Source organism: Cetorhinus maximus, chromosome 7, assembly GCF_964194155.1.
Source record: "Cetorhinus maximus chromosome 7, sCetMax3.hap1.1, whole genome shotgun sequence".
Taxonomy (NCBI): Eukaryota; Metazoa; Chordata; class Chondrichthyes; order Lamniformes; family Cetorhinidae; genus Cetorhinus; species Cetorhinus maximus.
In genome coordinates, this window is record NC_135885.1 from 945287 (window position 1) to 973039 (window position 27753).

The following is a 27753-nucleotide window of genomic DNA, read 5'->3' on the forward strand; positions in this document are numbered from 1 at the left end:
GCTGTGCCTGGAGTCACTATGCAGCACCCACAAGGCTGAGATCTTTGTGGATAGCACGTACAGTGAGGTGGTCACACTGCAGGCAAAGAGTGCACAGGCGGAAAGGGAATGGGTGACCACCAGACAGAATAAAAGCACTAGGCAGGTATTGCAGGAGTCTCCTCTCTCCATCTCCCTCTCTAACAGATTTTCCATTTTGGATACTGCTAGGGGAGATGGTTTTTCAGGGAAATGCAGCAAGAGCCAAGTCTGTGGCACCACGAGTGGCTCAGCTGCACAGAGTGGGGAAGAAAGAGTGGGAGAGCAATAGTGATGGGGGATTCTATCGTAAGGGGAACAGAGAGACGTTTCTGCGGCCACAGATGTGACACCAGGATGGGATGTTGTCTCCCTGGTGCCAGGATAAAGATTGTCACTGAGCGGCTGCAGGACATTCTGAAGCAGGAGGGTGAACAGCCAGAGGCTGTGGTCCATATCGGTATCAATGACATAGGTAAAAAGAGGGATGAGGTCCTGAAAGCAGAATACAGGAAACTAGGAAATAAATTAAAAAGCAGGACCTGAAAGGTAATAATCTCAGGATTACTCCCAGTGCCACGTGCTAGCAAGATCAGGAATAGGAGAATAGACCAGATGAATGCGTGGCTGGAGAGATGGTGTAGGAAGGAAGGATTTCGGAGGGACCGATTCTGGGGAAGATGGGACCTGTACAAGCTGGACGGGTTGAACCCCAGCAGGAATGGGACCAATATCCTCGCAGGGGTATTTGCTAATACGGTGGGGAATTGCCTTTGCATTGGACTCTCAAACTAATTTTCCCTCTCGGAATGAGTATTGTGCCATCATGTAGCCTCAACTTTACTTAAAGGGCCTCATTTTCGGATCACCATGTTGAGCCACTTCACACAGGTCCATAAAGGTTGTGATGTTGCACCAAGATGATGCACCAGTGTCTATCTGACATTTCATGTTCACTTGATGCTCTCCCTCTGCAGTCGTCATGGTGACACTCACAAACCATTTCTCATCTATAGACTTGACAGAACCAGCCTGTAGTACGGTGTATAGAGCTTCATCAGAACCTTCCCCTGATATCTCTCCAGTGACCATCTGTATCGGTTTGTTTTCCTTCTTTCTAGCCAAACACTTGTGTGTGAAATGATTCTGCTTCTTGTAGTTAAAACACTGCTTTCCCCACACTGGACAATCCTTCTTTTCCTTTGTATACTGTCCTCCGCAGTATTTGCATCCTGCCCTTTGTCCGGAATGTTCTGCTCTTTCAGCCGGGAATATCTCTCAGTGTAATGTATCTCCTGGTCCGTTCTGCTATTCTTGTGGCCCAGCTGATGTTTTACAACCTCTGGGCTTCTGCAAAACTTCTATCACTTTCTGAAGAGTAAGTTTCTCCTCTCCCAGTAGACTTGCTCTCACTACAGGATCTCTTATCCCTAAGTTGATTCTATCTTTAATGAAATCATTTTCAGTTGCCTGAATTCGCATGATTCTGTGAACTGTGTTACTGCAGTCACATACTGATCAATAGACTCTTTGTCACCATGAGTCCTAATGTTCAACACATATCGCTCATAAGTTACATTCACTTGGGGTTCAAAATATGTCTGCAAGGCTTTCAAAATCTCTGTCATATGTTTTTATTTGTTCTTCAGAGAGAGTTTGGGTCGAATACAATTTGTAGCAGTCTCTCCCCAGCAGTGCTAAAAGTATTGCAATTCATTTTGGCCGCAGCTTGTTAATTACATCTGTTTCAATCTCGTAGTTCTTTCATTGCAAGTGGAAAAGCTGCCAGTTCTGCCACACATCACCTTTCATTTTGACAGGAGCTAAGGTTGGAAGATTTACAGCCATTTTTGACTCATCCAATATTTTACTTGAAGCTTTCAGCTTGTGTTAGCTTTTCCTTGTCTTTGTTTTTCTTTCACAGTGTTCAGCAGGTTGGAACATTTCAGCATTCCTCTTTCAACTTTTCAAAACTCAATCTCAGCTCCACTCCTGACTCTATGTTACGAGCTCAAAGACTACAGTCTTTCTAGTGTAATGTCTTTATTGAACTGAATTTAAGCTGACTGCCTGCAGGGAGTCCCTCATACAAATTAGGCAGAGGTCACATGACTATGGCAAGCCAGATTGGACATGTAGCAATGATTACATTTCAAAACCCAAACAATTAAGAAGGCAAATGGAATGTTGCTGTTTATTGCAAGAGGAATGGAATATAAATATAAGGGTGTTTTACTGAAATTGTACAGGGCCTTGATGAGACTGCATCTGGAGTATTGCATGGATCTCCTGGGTGTCTTTGGTCTCTTTATTTAAAAGCAATAAAATTGCTTCAGAAGATGCTCAGAGAAGGTTCACTGGACTCACTCCTGGGATGAAGGGGGTGTTTCATGAAGAAAGGTTGAGCTTTTACCCACTGGAGTTTAGAAGAATGAGAGGTGATCTTATTGAAACATATAAGATCCTGAGGGGACTTGACAGGGTGGATACCCAGAGGATGTTTCCTCTTGTGGGGGAGATTAAAACCAGAGGACAGCGTTTAAAAATAAGAGGTCTTGCTTTTAAGAGACAGATGAGGAGAATTTTTTTCTCCCAGAGGGTGGGTAGTGTGGGGAATTCCCTTCCCCAGAAAGGAGTGAAGACTGCGTGTTTGAATTTATTCAAGGCGGAGTTAGACAGATTTTTGTTAGGCAAGGGAGTCGAGAGTTGTGGGGAGGCAGACAAAAAGTAGAGTTGAGACCACAACTAGATTAGCCATGATCATATTGAATGGTGGAGCAGGCTCGAAGGGCCGAATGGCCTATCCTCCTATATTCCTAAACTTCACTCTACTCCATAGAACCATAGAAAAGTTACAGCACAGAAGGAGGCCATTCGGCCCATCTTATCCATGCCAGCCCGAGGACACCGGTGCCCTTTCTAATCCCACCTTTCTGCACCCGGCCCATATCCCTGCAGCTTACAGCACTTAAGGTGCAGATCCAGGTACTTTTTAAAAGAGTTTAGAATTTCTGCCTCTACCACCAACTTGGGCAGCGACTTCTAGACACCCACTACCCTCTGTGTAAAAAAGTTCTTCCTCATGTCCCCCCTACACCTTCTGCCACTTATCTTGAATCTATGTCCCCTGGTTCTAGAATTCTCCATCGAGGGAAACAATTTGATCCTGTTCACTCTATCCATTCCCCTCATAATTTTGTACCCCTCAATCAAGTCACCTCTCAGCCTTCTTTGTTCTAAGGAAAATAACCCCAAACTATTCAATCTCTCCTCGTAGCTATACTTTTCTAACCCTGGCAACATTCTTGTAAACCTCCTCTGCACTCTCTCCAGAGCTATTACGTCCTTCCTGTAATGTGGTGACCAGAACTGCACACAATACTCCAGTTGTGGCTTCACCAGTGTTTTATACAATTCCAACATTATATCCTTACTTTTCTATTCTATACCTCTGCCAGTGAAGGAGAGCATTCCATATGCCTTCTTTACAACCTTGTCTACTTGAACTGCTGCCTTCAGGGACCTGTGTACTTGTACGCCAAGATCTCTCACTTCATCTACCTCTCTTAGTATATTCCCATTTATTGTGTAATCCCTGTAACTGTTTGACATCCCTAAATGTATGACCTCACACTTCTCTATGTTAAAATCCATCTGCCACTTTACCACCCACTCCACCAATCCATCTATATCGTTTTGGAGATTATGACTATTCTCTACACTATCCACTACTCGGCCAATCTTTGTGTCATCTGCAAATTTCCCAATCGTGCCCCCCATGTTCACATCCAAATCGTTAATATATAACACAAACAGCAAGGGTCCCAACACCGAGCCCTGTGGAACACCACTTGAGACAACTTTCCATTCACAAGGGCATCCATCGACCATTACCCTTTGTTTCCTGTTACAAAGCCAACCTTTTATCCAGTTTGCTAGATTACCCTGAATCCCATGGGCTTTTACTTTCCTGACCAATCTGCCATGTGGGACCTTGTCAAATGCCTTGCTAAAATCCATGTACACAACATCCACTGCACTACCTTCATCAACCCTTCTTCTCACTTCCTCAACGAATTCAATCAAATTTGTGAGACAAGACCTTCCTTTAACAAATCCATGCTGACCATCCCTGACTAGTCCATGCCTTTCCACATGACAGTTAATCCTATCTCTCAGGATTGATTCTACTAATTTGCTCACCACCGATGTAAGACTAACTGGCCTATAATTGTTTGGCATTTCCTTTGATCCCTTTTTAAACAATGGAACTACGTTTGCATTTCTCCAGTCCTCTGGTACCTCCCCTGTATCTAGTGAAGTTTGGAAAATCATCCTCAGAGCATCTGCTATCTCCTCCCTGACTTCCTTCAGCAGCCTCGGGAACAATCCATCTGGCCCTGGTGACTTATCAACTTTCAGGGATTTCAACCCTTCGAGTACTTCCTCTCTCGTTATGACTATCCCGTCCAATATCTCGCAGTGTTCCTCCTGGACTACTATACCTACATCCTCCCTTTCCTTTGTAAACACAGAGATAAAATATTCATTCAAAACCCTTCCCACAGCCTTTGCATCTACACACAACTTTCCATCTTCATCTCTGATAGGTCCCACTTTTTCCTTAACTAACCTTTTAGCATTAATGTCTTGGTAAAACATCTTTGGGTTGTCTTTAACTTTACTTGCTAATCTTTTTTTCATGCCCTCTCTTTGATTTCCTTATTTCCTTTTTTACTTCATCCCTGCACTTCCTATATTTGTCTAGGCTATCTGCAGTGCTTAGTTCTTTGTGCCTATCGTACGCTTTCTTCTGTTTGATCTTCCCCTGTATTCCTCTAGACAACCAGGGGGGTCTAGATTTGGCAGTACCACTCTTATTTTTGTAGGGGACATGTCTACTTTGAACAATTAGGATCTCGCTTTTTCGTGCTTCCCACTGGTTTTCCACTGTTTTATCCTCCAGCAGTGCTGTCCAGTCCACCCCAGCCAAGTCCCTTCTCATTTCTGCAAAATTTGCCTTCCCCCAGTTGAAGACTTTTACTCCAGCCTTATCTCTGTCCTTTTCTATGGTAATGCTAAATCTAACTGAATTGTGATCACTGTCCCCGATATGGTCGCCAACTCCTCCTATGTTCCTATGTGTACAGGGCACAATTTCAAAGTTTGTGGATGATATGAAATTTGGAAGCATTGTGAACTGTGAGGAGGATAGTGTAGAACTTCAAAAGGACATAGACAAGTTAGTGAAGTGGGTGGACAAGTGCCAGATGAAGTTCAATGCGGAGAAATGTGAAGTGATTCATTTTGGTAGGAAGAACAGGAAGACACAATATAAAATAAAGGGCACAACTCTAAAGTGGGTGCCGGAACAGAGGGACCTGGGTGCATATGTGCACAAGTCATTGAAGGTAGCAGAACTGGTTGAGAGAGCGGTTACTAAAGCATATACTCTAGGCTTTATTAATTGGGGCACAGAGTACAAGAGCAAGGAAGTTATGTTGAACTTGTATAAATCACTGGTTCAGCCTCAGCTGGGATATTGCATCCAGTTCTGGGATCCAGACTTTAGGAAGGATGTGAAGATATGGAGAGGGAGCAGAAAAGATTCACAAGAATGTTTCCAAGAACGAGGAACTTCAGCTATGACATTAGATTGGAGAGTTTGGGACTGTTCCCCTTGGAGAAAATAAGGCCAGGCAGATTTGATAGGGGTTTTCAAAATCATGAGGGATCTGGACAGTGTAGATAGAGAGAAACTGTTTCCAAATTGAGAACGAGAGATTACAGATTTAAAGTAGTTAGTGAAAGAAGCAAAAGTGATATAAGGAAAACTTTTTAACACAGCGAGTGGTTTGTGTCTGGAATGCACTGCCTGAGAATTGTGGGGGAGGCAGGTTCAATCGAGGCTTTCAAAAGGGAATTAGACTGTTATCTGAAAAGGCAGAATGTGCAGGGTTATGGGGAGGAGGTGGGAGAATGGAACTCGCTGAGTTGCTCATTCGGAGAGCCGGTGCAGAAACGATGGGCTGAATGGCCTCCTTCTGCACTGTAACAATTCTGTGATTCTGTGACTTGGAAGTTCAGCTCTTGTGTCCATGTTTGAATCAAGGCTGTAATGAGGTCAGGAGCTGAGTGAACCTGGCAGAACCCAAACTGAGCATCAGTGAGCAGGTTATTGCTAAGCAAATACCATTTGATAGCACTGTTGATGACCCTTTCCATTAATTTATCGATTATCAAGAGTAGACTGATGGGGCAGTAATTGGCTGAGTTGGATTTGTCTGCTTTTTGTGTACAGGACATACCTGGGCAATTTTCCACATAGCCGGGTAGATGCCAGTGTTGTAGCTGTACTGGAACAGCTTGGCTAGGGGTGCGGCAAGTTCTGGATCACAAGTCTTCAGCACTATTGCCGGAATATTGTCAGGGACCATAGCCTTTGCAGTATCCAGTGCATTCAGCCGTTTCCTGGTATCACGTGGAGTGAATCGAATTGGCTGAAGACTGGCATCTGTGATGCTGGGGACCTCCAGAGGAGGCTGAGATGGATCATCCACTCGGCACTTCTGGCTGAAGATTGTAGTAAGTGCTTCAGCCTTATCTTTTACACTGATGTGCTGGGCTCCTCCATCATTGAGGATGAGGATATTTGTGGAGCTTCCTCCTCCAGTGAGTATAGAGAGAATATAAAATGAAGGGTACAATTCTTAAGGGTGTGCAGGAGCAGAGGGAACTGGGTGTATATGTGCATAGATCATTGAAGGTGGCAGGACAGGTGGAGAGAGCAGTTAATAAAGCATATAGTATCCTGGGCTTTATTAATAGGGGCACAGAGTACAAGAGCAGGGAGGTTATGCTGAATTTATATAAGACACTCGTTAGACTTCAGCTGGAGTATTGTGTACAGTTCTGGGCACCATATTATAGGAGGGATGTGAACACATTGGAGAGAGTGCAGAAGAGGTTTACAAGAATGGTTCCAGGGATGAGAAACTTCAGCTATGAGGATAGATTGGAGAGGTTGGGACTGTTCTCCTTGGAGAGAAGAAGCTGAGAGGAGATTTGATCGAGATGTTCAAAATCATGAGGGGGCTGGACAGAGTAGATAGGGAGAAACTGTTCCCACTCGTAAAAGGATCAAGAACAAGAGGGCACAGATTTAAAATGATTTGCAAAAGAAACAAATGTGACGTGAGAAAAAACTTTCTCACACAGCGAGTGGTTCAGGTCTGGAATGCACGGCCTGGAAGTGTGGTGGAGGCAGGTTCAATCGAGGCATTCAAGAGGACATTAGATGATTATTTCAATAGAAACAATCTGCAGGGGAATGGGGAAAAGGCAGGAGAATGGCATGGAGTCATAATGTTCATTCGGAGAGCCGGTGAAGACACGATGGGCTGAATGGCCTCCTTTTCTGCCGTTAACAATTCTATGATTCTGTGAATTTTCCACCATCATTCACAACTGGATGTGGCAGGACTGCAGAGCTTAGATCTGATCCATTGGTTGTGGGATCGCTTAGCTCTGTCTATCACTTGCTGCTTATGCTGTTTGGCACACAAGTAGTCCTGTGTTGTAGCTTCACCAGGTTGACATCTCATGTTTGGTTTGCCTGGTGCTGCTCCTCGCATGCCCTCCTGCACTCTTCATTGAACCAGGGTGGATCCCCTGGCTTGATGGTAATGGTAGAGTGGGGGTTATGCCGGGCCAAGAGGTTACAGATTGTGTTCGAGTACAATTCTGCTGCTGCTGATGGCCCACAGCGCCTCATGGATGCCCGCTTTTGATTTGCTAGGTCTGTTCGAAATCTACCACATTTAGTAAGATGCTAGTGCCACACAATGTGCTGGAGAGTATCCTCAATGTGAAGATGGGACTTTGTGCCCACAACGACTGTGATGGTCACTCCTACCGATACTGTCATGGACAGGATCGAGGGGTGTTTGCTGATGATTGCACAATGTTCAACACCATTCTAAACACCATTCCTCATCCAACTCATATATAAATGGCTTGGATGAGGGAACCAAATGCAATATTTCCATGTTTGCTTATGACACAAAACTGGGTGGGGTTGTGAGTTGTGAGGCGGTTGCAAGGAGGCTTCAGGGCGAATTAAACAAGTTGTGTGTGTGGGTAAACACATGACAGATGCAGTATAACGTGGATAAATGTGAAGTTACACGCCTCAGTGTGAAAAACAGAAAGGCAGAGTATTATTTAAATGGTGATATATTGGGAAAGATGGATGTACAAAGGGATCTGGGTGTCCTTGTACACCAGTCAATGAAAGTAAACAGGCAGGTGCAGCAAACAATTAGGAAGGCAAATGGTATGTTGGCCTTCATTGCAAAAGGATTTGAGTTCAGAAGTAGGGATGTCTTACTGCAGTTATACAGGGCCTTGGTGAGACCACACCTGGAGTATTGTGTGCAGTTTTGGTCTCCCTACCTAAGAAAGGATATACTTGCCATAGAGGGAGTGCAGCGAAGGTTCACTAAACTGATACCGGGGATGGTGGGACTGGCCATATGAGGAGAGATTGGTTCGACTGGGCCTGCATTCACTAGAGTTTAGAAGAATGAGAGGGGATCTGATTGACACGTATAAAATTCTAACAGGGCCAGACAGACTGGATGCAGGGAGGATGTTTCCCCTGGGTGGCGAGTCTAGAACCAGGGGCCACAGTCTCAGGATACGGGACAGGCCATTTAGGACTGAGATAAGGAGAAGTTTCTTCACTCAGAGGGTGATGAACCTGTGGAATTCTCTACCACAGAGGCTGTGGAGGCCGGGTCACTGAGTATATTCAAGAAAGAAATTGATAAATGTTTGGATGTTGAGGGCATCAAGGGGTGTGGGGAGAAATCGGGAACATGACGTTGAGAGAGAGGATCAGCCATGATCCCATGATCATATTGAATGCTGGTGCAGGCTTGAAGGGCTGAATGGCTACTCCTGCTCCTAGTTTCTATGTTTCTATGTTTCATTTGCGGCTCCTCAGATACAGAAGCAATCCTTCCCTGAAAGTGGCAAGTAACATTCGCGCCACACAAGTGCCAGGCAATGACCATCTCCAACAAGAGAGAATCTATCCATCGCCCCTAGACATTCAATGGCATTACCATCACTGAATTCCCCACTATCAACATCCTGGGGATTACCATTGACCAGAAACTGAACTGGACTAGCCATATAAATACTGTGGCTACAAGAGCAGGTCAGAGACTAGGAATCCTGCAGCAAATAACTCACCTCCTGACTCCCCAAAGCCTGTCCACCATCTATAAGGCTCAAGTCAGGAGTGTGATGGAATATTCCCCACTTGCCTGGATGAGTGCAGCTTCCACAACACTCAGGAAGCTTGACACCGTCCAAGACAAAGCAGCCTCACTTGATTGGCACCACATCCACAAACATTCACTCCCTCCGGCACCGACGCACTATAGCAGCAGTGTGTGTCCCATCTACAAGATGCACTGCAGGAATTCACCAAGGCTCCTTCGACACCACCTTCCAAATCTGCAATCGAATCAATCGAGCTTATCATGTGGCTCAACTGACATGTCTTCAGATGCAGAGACCCATTCTCTGCCAACAAAAGGAATGTGCTCAATGTTGTGCCTTTTTTTAAAAGCTCAGGAGCTTGGGCAGCCTACAGTTCCCCATTGCTTTCTCCATGGCAATGTCTCGACCAATCAGAGTCAACTTGCCAACCAATTAGCACCCTTTTCTCCCGTAGTATAAATTGTTGTGATTGTTTGAAATTTGGTATTCTTGTGTTTGTCCTGATGAGTGTAAGGTGAAAAACTTCGGCAACATGTCTCTCTTTTCAGCAATTTCTGTACTACCAACTGACAGTTTATTTTGCTTTTGTTCAATCTCGCTATCTCCTGAGTTAAACCTGGAACAATTAGTGTCAGAATCATTACTCGAGGGGAGGCAGTGGCCTAGAGGTATTGTCACTGGGCTACCGGAGGCCTAGGGTAATGCTCTGGGGACCTGGGTTCGAATCCCAATCAATTAAAAATCTGGAATTAAAGTCTGATGATGACATTGAAATGTCAATTATTGCAAAAACCCATCAGGTTCACTAATGTGCTGCCGACCTTACCTGGTCTGGCCTACATGTGACTCCAGACCCACAGCAATGTGGTTGACTCTTAAATGCCCTCTGAACAAGGCCAATTAGAGATGGGTATTTGTGGCTTAGCCACCGACACCCACATCACATGAACCAATTAAAAAAAAAAGAATCATTGCTCACGCTCCCTTTCTCCATGTAACTGAACTGACAAAAACTCCCCCATTGTTCTGCCCCCCAAGAGGTGTCCAGCCATGTGGTAGTGAACCCGAGATCTGAGCCCAACAGGCAGAGTAAGGGGAGTTCACACCAAGGATCCTTTTCCTGACGCTGTTGCCTGGGGGGCAGTTGAACAGCACAGTCGCCCATCACTAGGATCTTGCCCTGTGCCCCCTGCTCACTCTGATCTGGTAAGATATCCACCCCTCACCGATGTCAGGGACCAATCGTTACCCACCGAGGATGATGTTCCCTCTCTCCCGCTCTCCCTCTCCCTTCTGCTCTCCCACACTCCCTCCCTCCACACTGAGTTGTGTCTCAGTCAGGATGTGATCAAGCTGATGATCCAGTCAAGTTTAGCTCACCTGTTCCTCGCCATTTCTCAGAGGAGATTTTGCTCGGAAGCTCCTGCGAACACTGAGTCGCTTCTGGTCATCTTTGCGGCCAAACAGCTCTTCCATTCTCTTGGTGTCGATGTCGAAATGCTCGGGACATTTATCAACCGTCCAGATGTTCTGCTTCCCAACCACACGGTGCTGGGGAAGAGCATCCCAGTTAAATTTCCTTAGTGTGGATCGGCGAGTCACTCCAAATCTCTGGAACCCTCCCAAGGGAGGAGGAGGGGGTGGGGGGCCAGACCCACCGGGAGGCGGTGGAGGAGGAGGAGGAGGGGGAGGGGGAGGGGGAGGTGGGGGTGGGGGCCAGAGTCCAGTGGGCTGGGAGGGAGGAGGCAATTGCCCTTGGTTACCAGGCTTGAGGGGAAGACTTGATTGCCCTTGGTTACCGGGTTGGGGGGGAGGGGATGGTTGCCCTTGGTTACCGGGTTGGGGGGGAGGGGGTGGTTGCCCTTGGTTACCAGGTTGGGGGGGAGGGGGTGGTTGCCCTTGGTTACCGGGTTGGGGGGGAGGGGGTGGTTGCCCTTGGTTACCGGGTTGGGGGGGAGGGTGTGGTTGCCCTTGGTTACTGGGTTGGGGGGGAGGGGGTGGTTGCCCTTGGTTACCGGGTTGGGGGGGAGGGAGTGGTTGCCCTTGGTTACCGGGTTGGGCGGGAGGGGGTGGTTGCCCGTGGTTACCGGGTTGGGGTGGAGGGGGTGGTTGCCCTTGGTTACTGGGTTGGGGAGGAGGTCTTGGTTGCCCTTGGTTACCAAGTTGGGGGGAAGGGGGTGGTTGCCCATGGTTACTGGGTTGGGAGGGAAGGGGTGGTTGCCCATGGTTACCGGGTTGCGGGGGAGGGGGTGGTTGCCCGCTGTTACTGGGTTGGGCGGGAGGGGGTGGTTGCCCGTGGTTACCGGGTTGGGGGGGAGGGGGTGGTTGCCCTTGGTTACTGGGTTGGGGAGGAGGGCTTGGTTGCCCTTGGTTACCAAGTTGGGGGGGAGGGGGTGGTTGCCCTTGGTTACCGGGTTGGGGGGGAGGGGGTGGTTGCCCGTGGTTACTGGGTTGGGGGGGAGGGGGTGGTTGCCCTTGGTTACCGGGTTGGGGGGGAGGGGGTGGTTGCCCATGGTTACTGGGTTGGGGGGGAGGGGCTGGTTGCCCGTGGTTACTGGGTTGGGGGGGAGGGGGTGGTTGCCCTTGGTTACCGGGTTGTGGGGGAGGGGGTGGTTGCCCATGGTTACCGGGTTGGGGGGGAGGGGGTGGTTGCCCGTGGTTACCGGGTTGGTGGGGAGGGGGTGGTTGCCCTTGGTTACCAGGTTGGGGGGGAGGGGGTGGTTGCCCGCGGTTACCGGGTTTGGGGGGAGGGGGTGGTTGCCCGCGGTTACCGGGTTTGGGGGGAGGGGGTGGTTGCCCGTGGTTACCGGGTTGGGGGGGAGGGGGTGGTTGCCCTTGGTTACTGGGTTGGGGAGGAGGGCTTGGTTGCCCTTGGTTACCAAGTTGGGGGGGAGGGGGTGGTTGCCCATGGTTACTGGGTTGGGAGGGAAGGGTTGGTTGCCCATGGTTACCGGGTTGCGGGGGAGGGGGTGGTTGCCCGCTGTTACTGGGTTGGGCGGGAGGGGGTGGTTGCCCGTGGTTACCGGGTTGGGGGGGAGGGGGTGGTTGCCCTTGGTTACTGGGTTGGGGAGGAGGGCTTGGTTGCCCTTGGTTACCAAGTTGGGGGGGAGGGGGTGGTTGCCCGTGGTTACTGGGTTGGGGGGGAGGGGGTGGTTGCCCTTGGTTACCGGGTTGGGGGGGAGGGGGTGGTTGCCCATGGTTACTGGGTTGGGGGGGAGGGAGTGGTTGCCCGTGGTTACTGGGTTGGGGGGGAGGGGGTGGTTGCCCTTGGTTACCGGGTTGTGGGGGAGGGGGTGGTTGCCCATGGTTACTGGGTTGGGGGGGAGGGGGTGGTTGCCCGTGGTTACTGGGTTGGTGGGGAGGGGGTGGTTGCCCTTGGTTACCAGGTTGGGGGGGAGGGAGTGGTTGCCCGCGGTTACCGGGTTTGGGGGGAGGGGGTGGTTGCCCGCGGTTACCGGGTTTGGGGGGAGGGGGTGGTTGCCCGCGGTTACCGGGTTTGGGGGGAGGGGGTGGTTGCCCATGGTTACCGGGTTTGGGGGGAGGGGGTGGTTGCCCGCGGTTACCGGGTTTGGGGGGAGGGGGTGGTTGCCCGTGGTTACCGGGTTTGGGGGGAGGGGGTGGTTGCCCGTGGTTACTGGGTTGGGGGGGAGGGGGTGGTTGCCCGTGGTTACCGGGTTTGGGGGGAGGGGGTGGTTGCCCTTGGTTACCGGGTTTGGGGGGAGGGGGTGGAGCTGCTGCTGATTTTCCAGGTGAATCAGACGGAAGGGGAAGTGTGAGGCCCACATCGGTTGCTGTTACCATGGTTACAAGGGTCCTTTCCATGTTCTAGTATGAGCGATTCCAACAACAAACCAATAAAGATAATTAATCCCGATCACGTCTAGGGTGGAGACGGCATCTTTCCAGGAATGTCGAAGAGTTTAACGCTGACAGGACTGGAATGAGGAAACTTCAAACCAACTGCCCTATCGGCCCTGGAAGAGGAAACACGTCAACAAGGTCAACGACAACAACAACTTACACACAAACATATGAATCAGGAGCAGGAGGAGGCCACTCGGCCCCTCAGGCCTGCTCCACCATTCAATATGATCATGGCTGATCTGAATGTGACCTCAACTCCACATTCCTACCTACCCCCGATAACCTTTCACCCCCTTGTTAGTCAAGAATCTATCCAGCTCTGCCTTAAATATATTCAAAGACTCTGCTTCCACCGCCTTTGAGGAAGAGAGTTCCAAAGACTCACCACCCTCTTTGACCAAAGAAAAAATTTCTCCTCATCTCCGTTTAAAATGAGCGACCCCTTATTTTTAAACAGTGACCCCTCGTTCTAGATTCTCCCACAAGAGGAAACATCCTCTCCACATCCACCCTGTCAAGACCCCTCAGGATCTTAGAGGTTTCAATCAAGTCACCTCTCATAAACTCCAGTAGATATAAGCTTAACCTGTCCAACCTCTCCTCATAAAACAAGTATATTCTGCTCACGCCTTTAAGAAGCCAAACCGTGTCACAGCAGCAATTTATAAAACGAAAGATAAGACCGAGCTACATACAGAGAGACTGGGACAGGTGACCAAAAGTTTGGTGAAAGGTTTTAAGAAGTGTTTTAAAGGAGGGAGGTGAGGTTTGAGGGGGGAATTCTAACGGGGGAATGATTAAATTCAGGGATTACTGAAAAGAAATCAAGAGAATCAGAAATAATATCTTCCCGCAGCAGAAATAGAGAAACAATCTCTACCTTCATCCCACAGCCCATCTGACTCTCCCTGTCACAGATCCTCCCTGAGATTCTCCCTCTCCGGCCTGTCAGAGAGGAGAGCGCCTGGATTGTAGCAGGAATTGGGGTGGTTTCAGGGTGGATATTTCAGATGCGTTGATGTGAAACAGGTAGAAACAGCTTGAGCATGAGCTGGGACTGAGAGGAAGGCGTCAGAGGCTGTCACGTATACAGAGCAATGAGCAAGAGTCTCTCCCTGAGGGCTCCACACCCACTTCCACCAGGGAAACTATTTCAGCTTCACACCAGCCCCGGTCACTTAAAGGGACAGGCAGACCTTTCAATGCCACAATTTCACAGCAGCTTGGAAGGAGAAGGCGGTATCTCAGTCAGAGGAGATGGGGAGTTCTGTCAAAACCCTCAAAGACTCACATAGCCAGTTTAAAAATCGGAGTGAAACTGAATTATAACCATCATCAAAGAGGCTGAGACTGACCCCCCGACCCCGGGTACAGAGACTTACCCCCCGACCCCAGGTACAGGGACTGACCACCTGACCCCGGGTACAGGTACTGACCCCCCGACCCAGGGTACAGGGACTGACCCCACCGACCCCAGGTACAGAGACTGACCCACCCGACCCCAGGTACAGAGACTGACCCCTCAACACCAGGTACAGAGACTGACCCCCCCGACCCCGGGTACAGGGACTGATGCCCCGACCCCAGGTACAGGGACTGACCCCCGACCCCGGGTACAGAGACTGACCCCCCGTCCCCAGGTACAGGGACTGACCCACCGACCCTGGGTACAGAGGCTGACCCCCCTGACCCCAGGTTCAGAGACTGACCCCCCGACCCCAGGTACAGGGACTGACCCAACGACCCCGGGTACAGAGACTGACCCCCCTGACCCCAGATACAGGGACTGACCCCCCGACCCCGGGTACAGAGACTGACCCCCCTGACCCCAGGTACAGAGACTGACCCCCCAACCCCGGGTACAGGTACTGACACCCCGACCCCGGGTACAGAGACTGACCCCCCCCCACGACCCCAGGTGCAGGGACTGACCCCCCGACCCCGGATACAGAGACTGAACCCCCGACCCCAGGTACAGAGACTGACCCCCCCGACCCCGGATACAGAGACTGAACCCCCGACCCCAGGTACAGAGACTGACCCCCCGACCCCGGGTACAGGGACTGAACCCCGAACCCAGGTACAGAGACTGAACCCCCGACCCCAGGTACAGAGACTGACCCCCCGACCCCGGGTACAGGGACTGAACCCCGACCCCAGGTACAGAGACTGACCCCCCGACCCCGGGTACAGGGACTGACCCCCCGACCCCAGGTACAGAGACTGACCCCCCAACCCCGGGTACAGAGACTGACCCCCCCGACTCCAGGTACAGAGACTGACCCCCCGACCCCGGGTACAGGGACTGACCCCCCGACCCCAGGTACAGAGACTGACCCCCCAACCCCGGGTACAGGGACTGAACCCTGACCCCAGGTACAGAGACTGACCCCCCGACCCCGGGTACAGAGACTGACCCCCCCCGACCCCAGGTACAGGGACTGACCCCCCGACCCCGGGTACAGGGACTGAACCCTGACCCCAGGTACAGAGACTGACCCCCCCGACCCCAGGTACGGGGACTGACCCCCCGACCCCGGGTACAGGGACTGACCCCCCCCCGACCCCGGGTACAGAGACTGACCCCCCAACCCCAGGTACAGGGATTGACCCCCCCGACCCCAGGTACAGAGACTGACCCCCCCGACTCCGGGTACAGGGACTGACCCCCCGACCCCAGGTACAGAGACTGACCCCCCCGACTCCGGGTACAGGGACTGACCCCCCGACCCCGGGTACAGGGACTGACCCCCGACCCCAGGTACAGATACTGACCCCCCCGACCCCAGGTACAGGGACTGACCCCCCGACCCCAGGTACAGATACTGACCCCCCCGACCCCAGGTACAGGGACTGACCCCCGACCCCAGGTACAGATACTGACCCCCCCGACCCCAGGTACAGGGACTGATGCCCCGACCCCGGGTACAGAGACTGACCCCCCGACCCCGGGTACAGGGACTGACCCCCCGACCCCGGGTACAGGGACTGACCCCCCGACCCCGGGTACAGGGACTGACCCCCCCCCCCCAACCCCGGGTACAGAGACTGACCCCCCGACCCCAGGTACAGGGATTGACCCCGCTGACCCCAGGTACAGAGACTGACCCCCCGACCCCGGGTACAGAGACTGACCCCCCAACCCCGGTACAGGGACTGACCCCCCGACCCCGGGTACAGGGACTGACCCCCCCCCCCAACCCCGGGTACAGAGACTGACCTCCCGACCCCAGGTACAGGGATTGACCCCGCCGACCCCAGGTACAGAGACTGACCCCCCGGCCCCGGGTACAGGGACTGACCCCCCCCCCAACCCCGGGTACAGAGACTGACCCCCCGACCCCGGGTACAGAGACTGACCCCCCAACCCCGGTACAGGGACTGACCCCCCGACCCCAGGTACAGAGACTGACCCCCCCGACTCCAGGTACAGAGACTGACCCCCTTCCGATCCTGGGATCAGCTATTCCCCCCTCTAGTGGTTTTAAGGCAGTTAATGGAATGTTATCCATTATTACGAGAGGAATTGAACATAAAAGTAAGGATGTTATACTTCAGTTATACTGGGCATTGGGGAGACTGCACCTCGAATACTGTGTGCAGTTTTGATCTCCTTATTTAAGGAAGGATGTAAATGCATTGGAGGCGGTTCAGAGGAGGTTTACTAGATTGACACCTGGAATGAGTGGGTTGTCTTATGAGGAAAGGTTGGACAGACTGGGCTTGTTTCCACTGGAGTTTAGAAGAGTGAGGGGTGATTTGATTGAAGTTACAAGATCCTGAACGGCCTTGACAGGGTGGATGTGGAAAGGATGTTTCCTCTTGTGGGTGAGTCCAGAACTAGGGGGCAGTGTTTTAAAATTAGGGGTCGCCCTTTTAGGACAGAGATGAGGAGAATTTTTTTCTCTCAGAGGGTTGTGTGACTTTGGATCTCTCTGCCTCAGAAGGTGGTGGAGGCGGGGTCATTGAATATTTTTAAGGCAGAGGTAGATAGATTCTTGTTAGGCAAGGGAATCAAAGGTTATTGGGGTAGATGGGAATGTGGAAATGGAAACACAAACAGATCAGCCATGATCTTATTGAATGGCAGAACAGGCTCGAGGGGCCGAATGGCCTACTCCTGTTCCTATTTCTTATGTTCTCTTCTCTCATTGAGTTTAAACCTGATTCCAGACTCACCCCTGCCCCCGCCTTCTCCCAATCCTACTCCAGTTAATCGCAATTACTCCTAATTAAACCCTGTTATTGCTGGTTAATCTCAGTTAAACCTGATTAATCCCAGAAGCTCCTTCTCCTTCTTCCAGTTCTGGATTGAAACATTTTTCAACTTCACCTGAAATTTCCTGATCAGGAGGTCAATGTGCATCAGCCCCTCCCTCAGAAAACCAGAGAATCCCAGCGACTTGTACAGCCCACAGTCAGCAGCCCAACCCAGCAGGAACCCAAACCCAGCAGGAACCCAACCCCAACAGGAACCCAAACCCAGCAAGAACCAGAATCCAGCAGGAACCCAAACCCAGCAGGAACCCAAACCCAGCAGGAACCCAAATCCAACAGGAACCCAAACCCAGCAGGAACCCAAACCCAGCAGGAACCCAAACCCAGCAAGAACCAGAATCCAGCAGGAACCCAAACCCAGCAGGAACCCAACCCCAACAGGAACCCAAACCCAGCAGGAACCCAAATCCAACAGGAACCCAAACCCAGCAGGAACACAAACCCAGCATGAACCCAAACCCAGCAGGAACCGAAATCTAACAGGAACCCAAACCCAGCAGGAACCCAAACCCAGCAGGAACCCAACCCCAACAGGAACCCAAACCCAGCAGGAACCGAAATCCAACAGGAACCCAAACCCAGCAGGAACCGAAATACAACAGGAACCCAAACCCAGCAGGAACCCAAACCCAGCAGGAACCGAAATCCAACAGGACCCAAACCCAGCAGGAACCCAACCCCAACAGGAACCCAAACCCAGCAGGAACCCAAACCCAGCAGGAACCCAGATCCAGCAGGAACGAAATCCAACAGGAACCCAAACCCAGCAGGAACCCAACCCCGACAGGAACCCAAACCCAGCAGGAACCAGAATCCAGCAGGACCCCAAACGCAGCAGGAACCCAAACCCAACAGGAACCTAAACCCAGCAGGAACCCAAACCCAGCAGGAACCCAAACCCAACAGGAACCCAAATCCAGCAGGAACCCAAACCCAGCAGGAACCAGAATCCAGCAGGAACCCAAACCCAACAGGAACTCAAACCCAACAGGAACCCAAACCCAGCAGGAACCCAAATCCAGCAAGAACCAGAATCCAGCAGGAACCCACATCCAGCAGGAACCCAAACCCAACAGGAACCCAAACCCAGCAGGAACCCAAACCCAGCAGGAACACAAACCCAACAGGAAGCAGAATCCAGCAGGAACCCGAACCCAGCAGGAACCCAAACCCAGCAGGAACCAGAATCCAGCAGGAACCCAAACCCAACAGGAACCAGAATCCAGCAGGAACCCAAACCCAGCAGGAACCAGAATCCAGCAGGAACCCAAATCCAGCAGGAACCCAAACTCAACAGGAACCCAAATCCAACAGGAACCTAAACCCAGCAGGAACACAAACCCAGCAGGAACCCAAACCCAGCAAGAACCAGAATCCAGCAGGAACCCAAATCCAGCAGGAACCCAAATCCAGCAGGAACCTAAACCCAGCAGGAACTCAAATCCAGCAGGACCCCAATCCCAGCAGGAACCCAAATCCAGCAGGAACCCAAATCCAGCAGGAACCCAAACCCAGCAGGAACCCAAATCCAGCAGGAACCCAAATCCAGCAGGAACCCAAACCCAGCAGGACCCCAAACCCAGCAGGAACCCAAACCCAGCAGGAACCCAAACCCAGCAGGAACCCAAACCCAGCAGGAACCCAAACCCAGCAGGACCCCAATCCCAGAAGGAACCCAAATCCAGCAGGAACCCAAACCCAGCAGGAACCCAAACCCAGCAGGAACCAGAATCCAGCAGGAATCAAAATCCAGCAGGAACTCAAATCCAGCAGGAACCCAAACCCAGCAGGAACCCAAACCCAGCAGGAACCCAAACCCAGCAGGAACCCAAACCCAGCAGGAACCAGAATCCAGCAGGAATCAAAATCCAGCAGGAACCCAAACCCAGCAGGAACCCAAATCCAGCAGCCTGACAAAATAGGAACTCACATCGGGCAGCCTGGTCCAGTAGCAATAGTAGGAACAGGGCAAGGCCATTCATCCCCTTGAGCCTGTTCTGCCATTAAGGTAAATCACACGAACATAAGAAGCAGGAGCAGGAGAGTAGGCCACTCAGCCCATCGAGACATTCAATACCATCATGGCTGATCTTGGGTTCAACTCCATTTTCCCACCCGCTCCACATATCCCTTAATTCGCCATGAGACCAAGTGCCTGCCTATCCCAACCTTAAATATATTCAACAGAGGAGCATCCATAACCCTCTGGGTTCTGCATTGCCCCCCAAAAAATCCATCAAATCACTCAGATTCAACAGCACAACTGCTGTTAACCCTATTCCTCATGCATGGTTTCCACACCTTCTGACCTGCTCTTGTAGCCACAGTATTTATATGGCTAGTCCAGTTCAGTTTCTGGTCAATGGTAACCCCCAGGATGTTGATAGTGGGGGATTCAGTGATGGTAATACCACTGAATGTCAAGGGGCGATGGTTAGATTCTCTCTTGTTGGGGATGGTCATTGCCTGACACTTGTGTGGCGCGAATATTATTTGCCAGTTGTCAGCTCAAGCCTGGATATTGTCCAGGTCATGCTGCATTTGGACACGGACTGCTTGAGTATCTGAGGAGTTTCACACGGGGTCACATGGACGTGAGACCAGGTAGGTGTCAGCTGAACTGTACCCCAGTGAGGTTCAGTGTGTGTGTGGGACCCGTACCCCAGTGAGAGTCAGTGTGTGTAGAACGGTACCCCAGTGAGAGTCAGTGTGTGTAGAACGGTACCCCAGTGAGAGTCAGTGTGTGTTGGACCCGTTCCCCAGTGAGAGTCAGTGTGTGTGGGACCCGTCCCCCAGTGAGAGTCAGTGTGTGTTGGACCCGTACCCCAGTGAGAGTCAGTGTGTGTGGGACCAGTACCCCAGTGAGAGTCAGTGTGTGTGGGACCCGGCTCCCAGTGAGAGTCAGTGTGTGTGGGACCCGTACCCCAGTGAGAGTCAGTGTGTGTGGGACCCGTACCCCAGTGAGAGTCAGTGTGTGTGGAACCCATACCCCAGTGAGAGTCAGTGTGTGTGGGACCTGTACCCCAGTGAGAGTCAGTGTGTGGGACCTGTACCCCAGTGAGGGTCAGTGTGTGTGGGACCCATACCCCAGTGAGAGTCAGTGTGTGTGGGACCCGTACCCCAGTGAGAGTCAGTGTTGTGTGGGACCCGTACACCAGTGAGAGTCAGTGTGTGTGGGACCCGTACCCCAGTGAGAGTCAGTGTGTGTGGGACCCGTACACCAGTGAGAGTCAGTGTGTGTGGAACCCGTACCCCAGTGAGAGTCAGTGTGTGTGGGACCCGTACCCCAGTGAGAGTCAGTGTGTGTGGAACCCGTACCCCAGTGAGAGTCAGTGTGTGTGGGACCTGTACCCCAGTGAGAGTAAGTGTGTGTGGGACCCGTACCCCAGTGAGAGTCAGTGTGTGGGACCCGTACCCCAGTGAGGGTCAGTGTGTGTGGGACCCGTCCCCCAGTGAGAGTCAGTGTGTGGGACCTGTACCCCAGTGAGGGTCAGTGTGTGTGGGACCCGTACCCCAGTGAGAGTCAGTGTGTGTGGGACCCGTACCCCAGTGAGAGTCAGTGTGTGTGGGACCCGTACACCAGTGAGAGTCAGTGTGTGTGGGACCCGTACCCCAGTGAGGGTCAGTGTGTGTGGGACCCGTCCCCCAGTGAGAGTCAGTGTGTGTGGGACCCGTCCCCCAGTGAGGGTCAGTGTGTGTGGATTATTAGGATTGCTGTTGATGGGATGTAGCTGTGCTCAATTTGGTTGACCTGTTGCGTACGTTAACACAGTGACTAAAATATTTCCTTGTCAATAAAGTGCTTGGAAGGTTGTCTGGTTGTGAAAGGACCCATGAATGCTCTGTCAATGCTGGTTTTCCTTTATCTTGTAAAGAGAGTAATGGGGATGTGTCAGCAGGAGGAGAAGCCTTTCCTGCACATGCTCTGTGTCACTCAGTGTCGCTCTCACTGCCAGCTGCTGTATTAAAACAAACATTTTGGCTTGACACAGACTAACAGTGAAGTTCACATTGCCATATTTGGGTCTGTGCAGCCCTTAACCAAACGCAAGTTCTTGTATCTCCTCCACTTACCATTTAGCAACTCCACATTCTGTAAGACATGCTTCTGATGTTTCAGTGAAAGGAGTTCGAGATCAGACATGAAATAATCAAATGACATAATGGGTTTGAGTGACTGAATGGCCTCCTGCTGTTCTAAATGTTTAACAGGCACAGATTAAACAACCTCTGTATTATTGCAGCACAAAAGGAATGCAAACAGGCTTGGGCAAGTCAGTGTCCCCACCCTCTGAATAGCTGCACCCGCCTGACTGTCTGACACTGGCTGGGAGAGGAAACCAATTCCTGTTCCAGAGTCTCTCCCGAGTCCCACAGCAACTGGGGCTCAGGATTCAGGACACAGGGGGTTCACCATCAGTTCTGGGGAGGAGGCTCTGAGGGGGTTTTTTATTCATTCGTGGGATGTGGGTCTCACTGGCCAGACCAGCATTTATTGCCCAACCCTCATTGTCCTTGTTCAGAGGGCATTTAAGAGTCAACCACATTGCTGTGGGTCTGGAGTCACATGTAGGCCAGACCAGGTAATGACGGCAGATTTCCTTCCCTAAAGGACATTAGTGAACCAGATGAGTTTTTACAACAATCGACAATGGCTTCATGGTCATCATCAGACTCTTAATTCCAGATTTTTATTGAATTCAAGTTTCACCATCTGCCTTGGTGGGATTGGAACCCGGGTCCCAGAACATTACCCTGGGTCTCTGGATTACTAGCCCAGTGACAATACCAGTACCCCACTGCCTCCAGACTGAGGGGGATGGGGGTCTAGGCTGAGCACTTCAGGGCTGGGAGCCCAATTCCAGGTCCAGACTCTGGGGTCAGGGAGGTGGGTTGAAGCTGGGGTTCAGGGTGGGGTTTTGGGGAGGGGTTTTTGGGAGATGGTTGAGGGAAAGGGGGTTTTGGGGAGCAGCAGTTTGGGTGGGGTGGTATGAGGAGTGCAGTGGTGGGGGGATGGTGGTTCAGGATGGAAGATTCAGGGAGTGTGTTTGAGGAGGAGGGGTCATGGTGGTGCAGTGAGGAGGTGTTTGGAGATGGGGGTCGTGGTGATGCGGGGAGGGGGGTTCAGGATGGGGTGTTCAGGATGGGGGGATTCAGGATGGGGGAGTGGGTTCAGGATGGGGGGGTTCAGGGCTGGGGGAGTGGGTTCAGGATGGGGGGTTCAGGCTGGGGGGGTTCAGGATGGGGGGTGGGTTCAGGATGGCGATTCAGGATGGGGGGGTTCAGGCTGGGGGGTGGGATCAGGATGGGGGGGGTTCAGGCTGGGTGGGGTTCAGGATGGGGGGTTCAGGGATGGGGGGGTTCAGGATGGGGGGGTTCAGGCTGGGGGGGTGGGTTCAAGATGGGGGGTTCAGGATGGAGGGGTTCAGGCTGGGGGGGTGGGATCAGGATGGGTGTGTTCAGGATGGGGGGTTCAGGCTGGGGGGGTTCAGGATGGGGGGTGGGTTCAGGATGGCGATTCAGGATGGGGGGGTTCAGGCTGGGGGGGTGGGATCAGGATGGGGGGGGTTCAGGCTGGGTGGGGTTCAGGATGGGGGGTTCAGGATGGGGGGGTTCAGGATGGGGGGGGTTCAGGCTGGGGGGGTGGGTTCAAGATGGGGGGTTCAGGATGGAGGGGTTCAGGCTGGGGGGGTGGGATCAGGATGGGTGTGTTCAGGATGGGGGGTTCAGGCTGGGGGTGGGGTTCAGGCTGGGGGTGTTCAGGATGGGGGGTTCAGGAAGAGGGGGTTCAGGATGGGGGGTTCAGGATGGGGGGGGTTCGGGGAGAGGGGTGTTCAGGGTGGGGGGGTTCAGGATGGGGGGGGTTCAGGCTGGGGGGGTGGGATCAGGATGGGGGGGTTCAGGCTGGGGGGTGGGTTCAAGATGGGGAGTTCAGGATGGAAGAGTTCAGGATGGGGGGGTTCAAGATGGGGGGTTCAGGATGGAGGGGTTCAGGCTGGGGGGGTGGGATCAGGATGGGGGGTTCAGGATGGGGGGGGTTCAAGATGGGGGGTTCAGGATGGGGGGTTCAGGATGGGGGGGGTTCGGGGAGAGGGGTGTTCAGGGTGGGGGGGTTCAGGATGGGGGGGGTTCAGGATGGGGGGGTGGGATCAGGATGGGGGGGGGTTCAGGATGGGGGGTTCAGGATGGGGGGGTTCAGGCTGGGGGGGTGGGATCAGGATGGGGGGTTCAGGATGGGGGGGGTTCAAGATGGGGGGTTCAGGATGGGGGGTTCAGGATGGGGGGGGTTCGGGGAGAGGGGTGTTCAGGGTGGGGGGGTTCAGGATGGGGGGGGTTCAGGCTGGGGGGGTGGGATCAGGATGGGGGGTTCAGGCTGGGGGGTGGGTTCAAGATGGGGGGTTCAGGATGGGGGGGTTCAGGATGGGGGGGGGGGGTTCAAGATGGGGGGTTCAGGATGGGGGGGTTCAGGATGGGGGGGTGGGTTCAGGATGGGGGGGTTCAGGCTGGGGGGTTCAGGATGGTGGGGTTCAGGATGGGGGGGTTCAGGCTTGGGGGGTTCAGGATGGGGTGTTCAGACTGGGGGTCTTTGGGCAGGGGGTTTGAGGCCTGTGTGGGGATTGAGATTATTGGGGGTTTTATGGGTCATCTCCTGTCTGAGGGGTATTTTGGGGGTAGTTCCCCAACCTTCAGCGTCCCTCCTATAGGAGGCATCCCGGCCACGCGGACATTAAAAAGGCTGTTCTGATCTTTAACCCTGTTTCTCACTCCACCGACACTGACCGAGACACAGCAGAGAACTGACCGCTCCTCACCGACACTGACCGAGACACAGCAGAGAACTGACCGCTCCTCACCGACACTGACAGAGACACAGCAGAGAACTGACCGCTCCTCACCGACACTGACCGAGACACAGCAGAGAACTGACCGCTCCTCACCGACACTGACAGAGACACAGCAGAGAACTGACCGCTCCTCACCGACACTGACAGAGACACAGCAGAGAACTGACCGCTCCTCACCGACACTGACAGGGACACAGCAGAGAACTGACCGCTCCTCACCGACACTGACCGAGACACAGCAGAGAACTGACCGCTCCTCACCGACACTGACAGAGACACAGCAGAGAACTGACCGCTCCTCACCGACACTGACAGGGACACAGCAGACAACTGACCGCTCCTCACCGACACTGACAGACACACAGCAGAGAACTGACCGCTCCCCACGGACACTGACAGGGACACAGCAGAGAACTGACCGCTCCTCACCGACACTGACCGAGACACAGCAGAGAACTGACCGCTCCTCACCGACACTGACAGAGACACAGCAGACAACTGACCGCTCCTCACCGACACTGACAGGGACACAGCAGAGAACTGACCGCTCCTCACCGACACTGACAGAGACACAGCAGAGAACTGACCGCTCCTCACCGACACTGACAGGGACACAGCAGACAACTGACCGCTCCTCACCGACACTGACAGACACACAGCAGAGAACTGACCGCTCCCCACGGACACTGACAGGGACACAGCAGAGAACTGACCGCTCCTCACCGACACTGACCGAGACACAGCAGAGAACTGACCGCTCCTCACCGACACTGACAGGGACACAGCAGACAACTGACCGCTCCTCACCGACACTGACAGACACACAGCAGAGAACTGACCGCTCCCCACGGACACTGACAGGGACACAGCAGAGAACTGACCGCTCCTCACCGACACTGACCGAGACACAGCAGAGAACTGACCGCTCCTCACCGACACTGACAGAGACACAGCAGAGAACTGACCGCACCTCACCGACACTGACAGAGACACAGCAGAGAACTGACCGCTCCTCACCGACACTGACAGGGACACAGCAGAGAACTGACCGCTCCTCACCGACACTGACAGAGACACAGCAGAGAACTGACCGCTCCTCACCGACACTGACAGAGACACAGCAGAGAACTGACCGCTCCTCACCGACACTGACAGAGACACAGCAGAGAACTGACCGCTCCTCACCGACACTGACAGGGACACAGCAGACAACTGACCGCTCCTCACCGACACTGACAGACACACAGCAGAGAACTGACCGCTCCCCACGGACACTGACAGGGACACAGCAGAGAACTGACCGCTCCTCACCGACACTGACAGGGACACAGCAGAGAACTGACCACTCCTCACCGACACTGACCGAGACACAGCAGAGAACTGACCGCTCCTCACCGACACTGACCGAGACACAGCAGAGAACTGACCGCACCTCACCGACACTGACAGAGACACAGCAGAGAACTGACCGCTCCTCACCGACACTGACAGAGACACAGCAGAGAACTGACCGCTCCCCACGGACACTGACAGAGACACAGCAGAGAACTGACCGCTCCTCACCGACACTGACAGAGACACAGCAGAGAACTGACCGCTCCTCACCGACACTGACAGGGACACAGCAGAGAACTGACCGCTCCTCACCGACACTGACAGAGACACAGCAGAGAACTGACCGCTCCCCACGGACACTGACCGAGACACAGCAGAGAACTGACCGCTCCTCACCGACACTGACAGAGACACAGCAGAGAACTGACCGCTCCTCACCGACACTGACAGGGACACAGCAGCCACTTGCACTCAGGAAACTCCCACACACATGGTGTGGATGGAGGGATCATTATTGGGCAGAACAGCAGAGAGAAACTCCGCTGCCTTTCCATAAATTAATGTTATTGGATCTTTTACATCCACACAAGCAGACAAAAGGGGCCTTGATTTAATGTCTCATCTAAAAAAATAGAAGCTCTAACAGTGCAGCACTCCCTCAGTACTGACCCTCTGACAGTGCAGCACTCCCTCAGTACTGTCCCTCTGACAGTGCAGCATTCCCTCAGTACTGACCCTCTGACAGTGCAGCACTCCCTCAGTACTGTCCCTCTGACAGTGCAGCACTCCCTCAGTACTGACCCTCTGACAGTGCAGCACTCCCTCAGTACTGACCCTCTGACAGTGCAGCACTCCCTCAGTACTGTCCCTCTGACAGTGCAGCACTCCCTCAGTACTGACCCTCTGACAGTGCAGCACTCCCTCAGTACTGTCTCTCTCACAGTGCAGCACTCCCTCAGTACTGACCCTCTGACAGTGCAGCACTCCCTCAGTACTGTCTCTCTCACAGTGCAGCACTCCCTCAGTACTGACCCTCTGACAGTGCAGCACTCCCTCAGTACTGACCCTCTGACAGTGCAGCACTCCCTCAGTACTGACCCTCTGACAGTGCAGCACTCCCTCAGTACTGACCCTCTGACAGTGCAGCACTCCCTCAGTACTGACCCTCTGACAGTGCAGCACTCCCTCAGTACTGACCCTCTGACAGTGCAGCACTCCCTCAGTACTGACGCTCTGACAGTGCAGCACTCTCTCAGTACTGACCCTCCGACAGTGCAGCACTCTCTCAGTACTGACCCTCTGACAGTGCAGCACTCCCTCAGTACTGACCCTCCGACAGTGCAGCACTCTCTCAGTACTGACCCTCTGACAGTGCAGCACTCCCTCAGTACTGACCCTCTGACAGTGCAGCACTCCCTCAGTACTGACCCTCCGACAGTGCAGCACTCTCTCAGTACTGACGCTCTGACAGTGCAGCACTCCCTCAGTACTGACCCTCCGACAGTGCAGCACTCTCTCAGTACTGACCCTCTGACAGTGCAGCACTCCCTCAGTACTGACCCTCTGACAGTGCAGCACTCCCTCAGTACTGACTCTCTGACAGTGCAGCACTCTCTCAGTACTGAAACATAGAAACATAAAAAATAGGATCAGGAGTAGGTCATTCAGCCCCTCGAGCCTGCTCCATCATTCAATATGATCATGGCTGATCCTCTATCTCAATGCGATACTCCCGCTCTCTCCCCAAACCCCTTGACGCCTTTAGGATCTAGAAATCTATTTCCTTCTTAAATATATTCAGTGACTTGGCCTCCACAGCCTCTGTGGTAGAGAATTCCATAGGTTCATCACCCTCTGTGTGGAGAAGTTTCTCGTCATCTCTGTCCTAAATGGTCCACCCTGTATCCTGAGACAGTGACCTCTTGTTCTAGACACCCCCAGCCAGAGGAAACATCATCCCTGCACCCAGCCTGTCCAGCCCTGTCAGAATTTTATATGTTTCAATGAGATCTCCCCTCATTCTCCTAAACTCCAATGAATACAGGCCTAGTCAGCCCAATCTCTCCTCATACAACAATCCTGCCATCCCAGGAATCAGTCTGGTGAACCTTTGCTGCACTCT

The 27753-nt window shown here is 52.7% G+C and overlaps 1 protein-coding gene across 1 annotated transcript in view; it reads right to left on the bottom strand.

Annotated features, from left to right (window-relative positions):
- LOC144682516 (FH2 domain-containing protein 1-like) overlaps positions 1-14213 on the bottom strand; it is a 97584-nt gene extending 83371 nt beyond the window's left edge. Inside the window, exons 1-3 of the mRNA XM_078544905.1 lie at positions 14054-14213; positions 13108-13283; positions 10690-10860 (exon numbers count right to left, since the gene is read on the bottom strand). Coding sequence (XP_078401031.1) covers positions 10690-10860; positions 13108-13131 — 195 coding nt within the window. The 5' untranslated portion in view covers positions 13132-13283; positions 14054-14213. The remainder of the gene's footprint in view (positions 1-10689; positions 10861-13107; positions 13284-14053) is intronic.
- Between the last annotated feature and the right edge of the window lie 13540 nt (positions 14214-27753).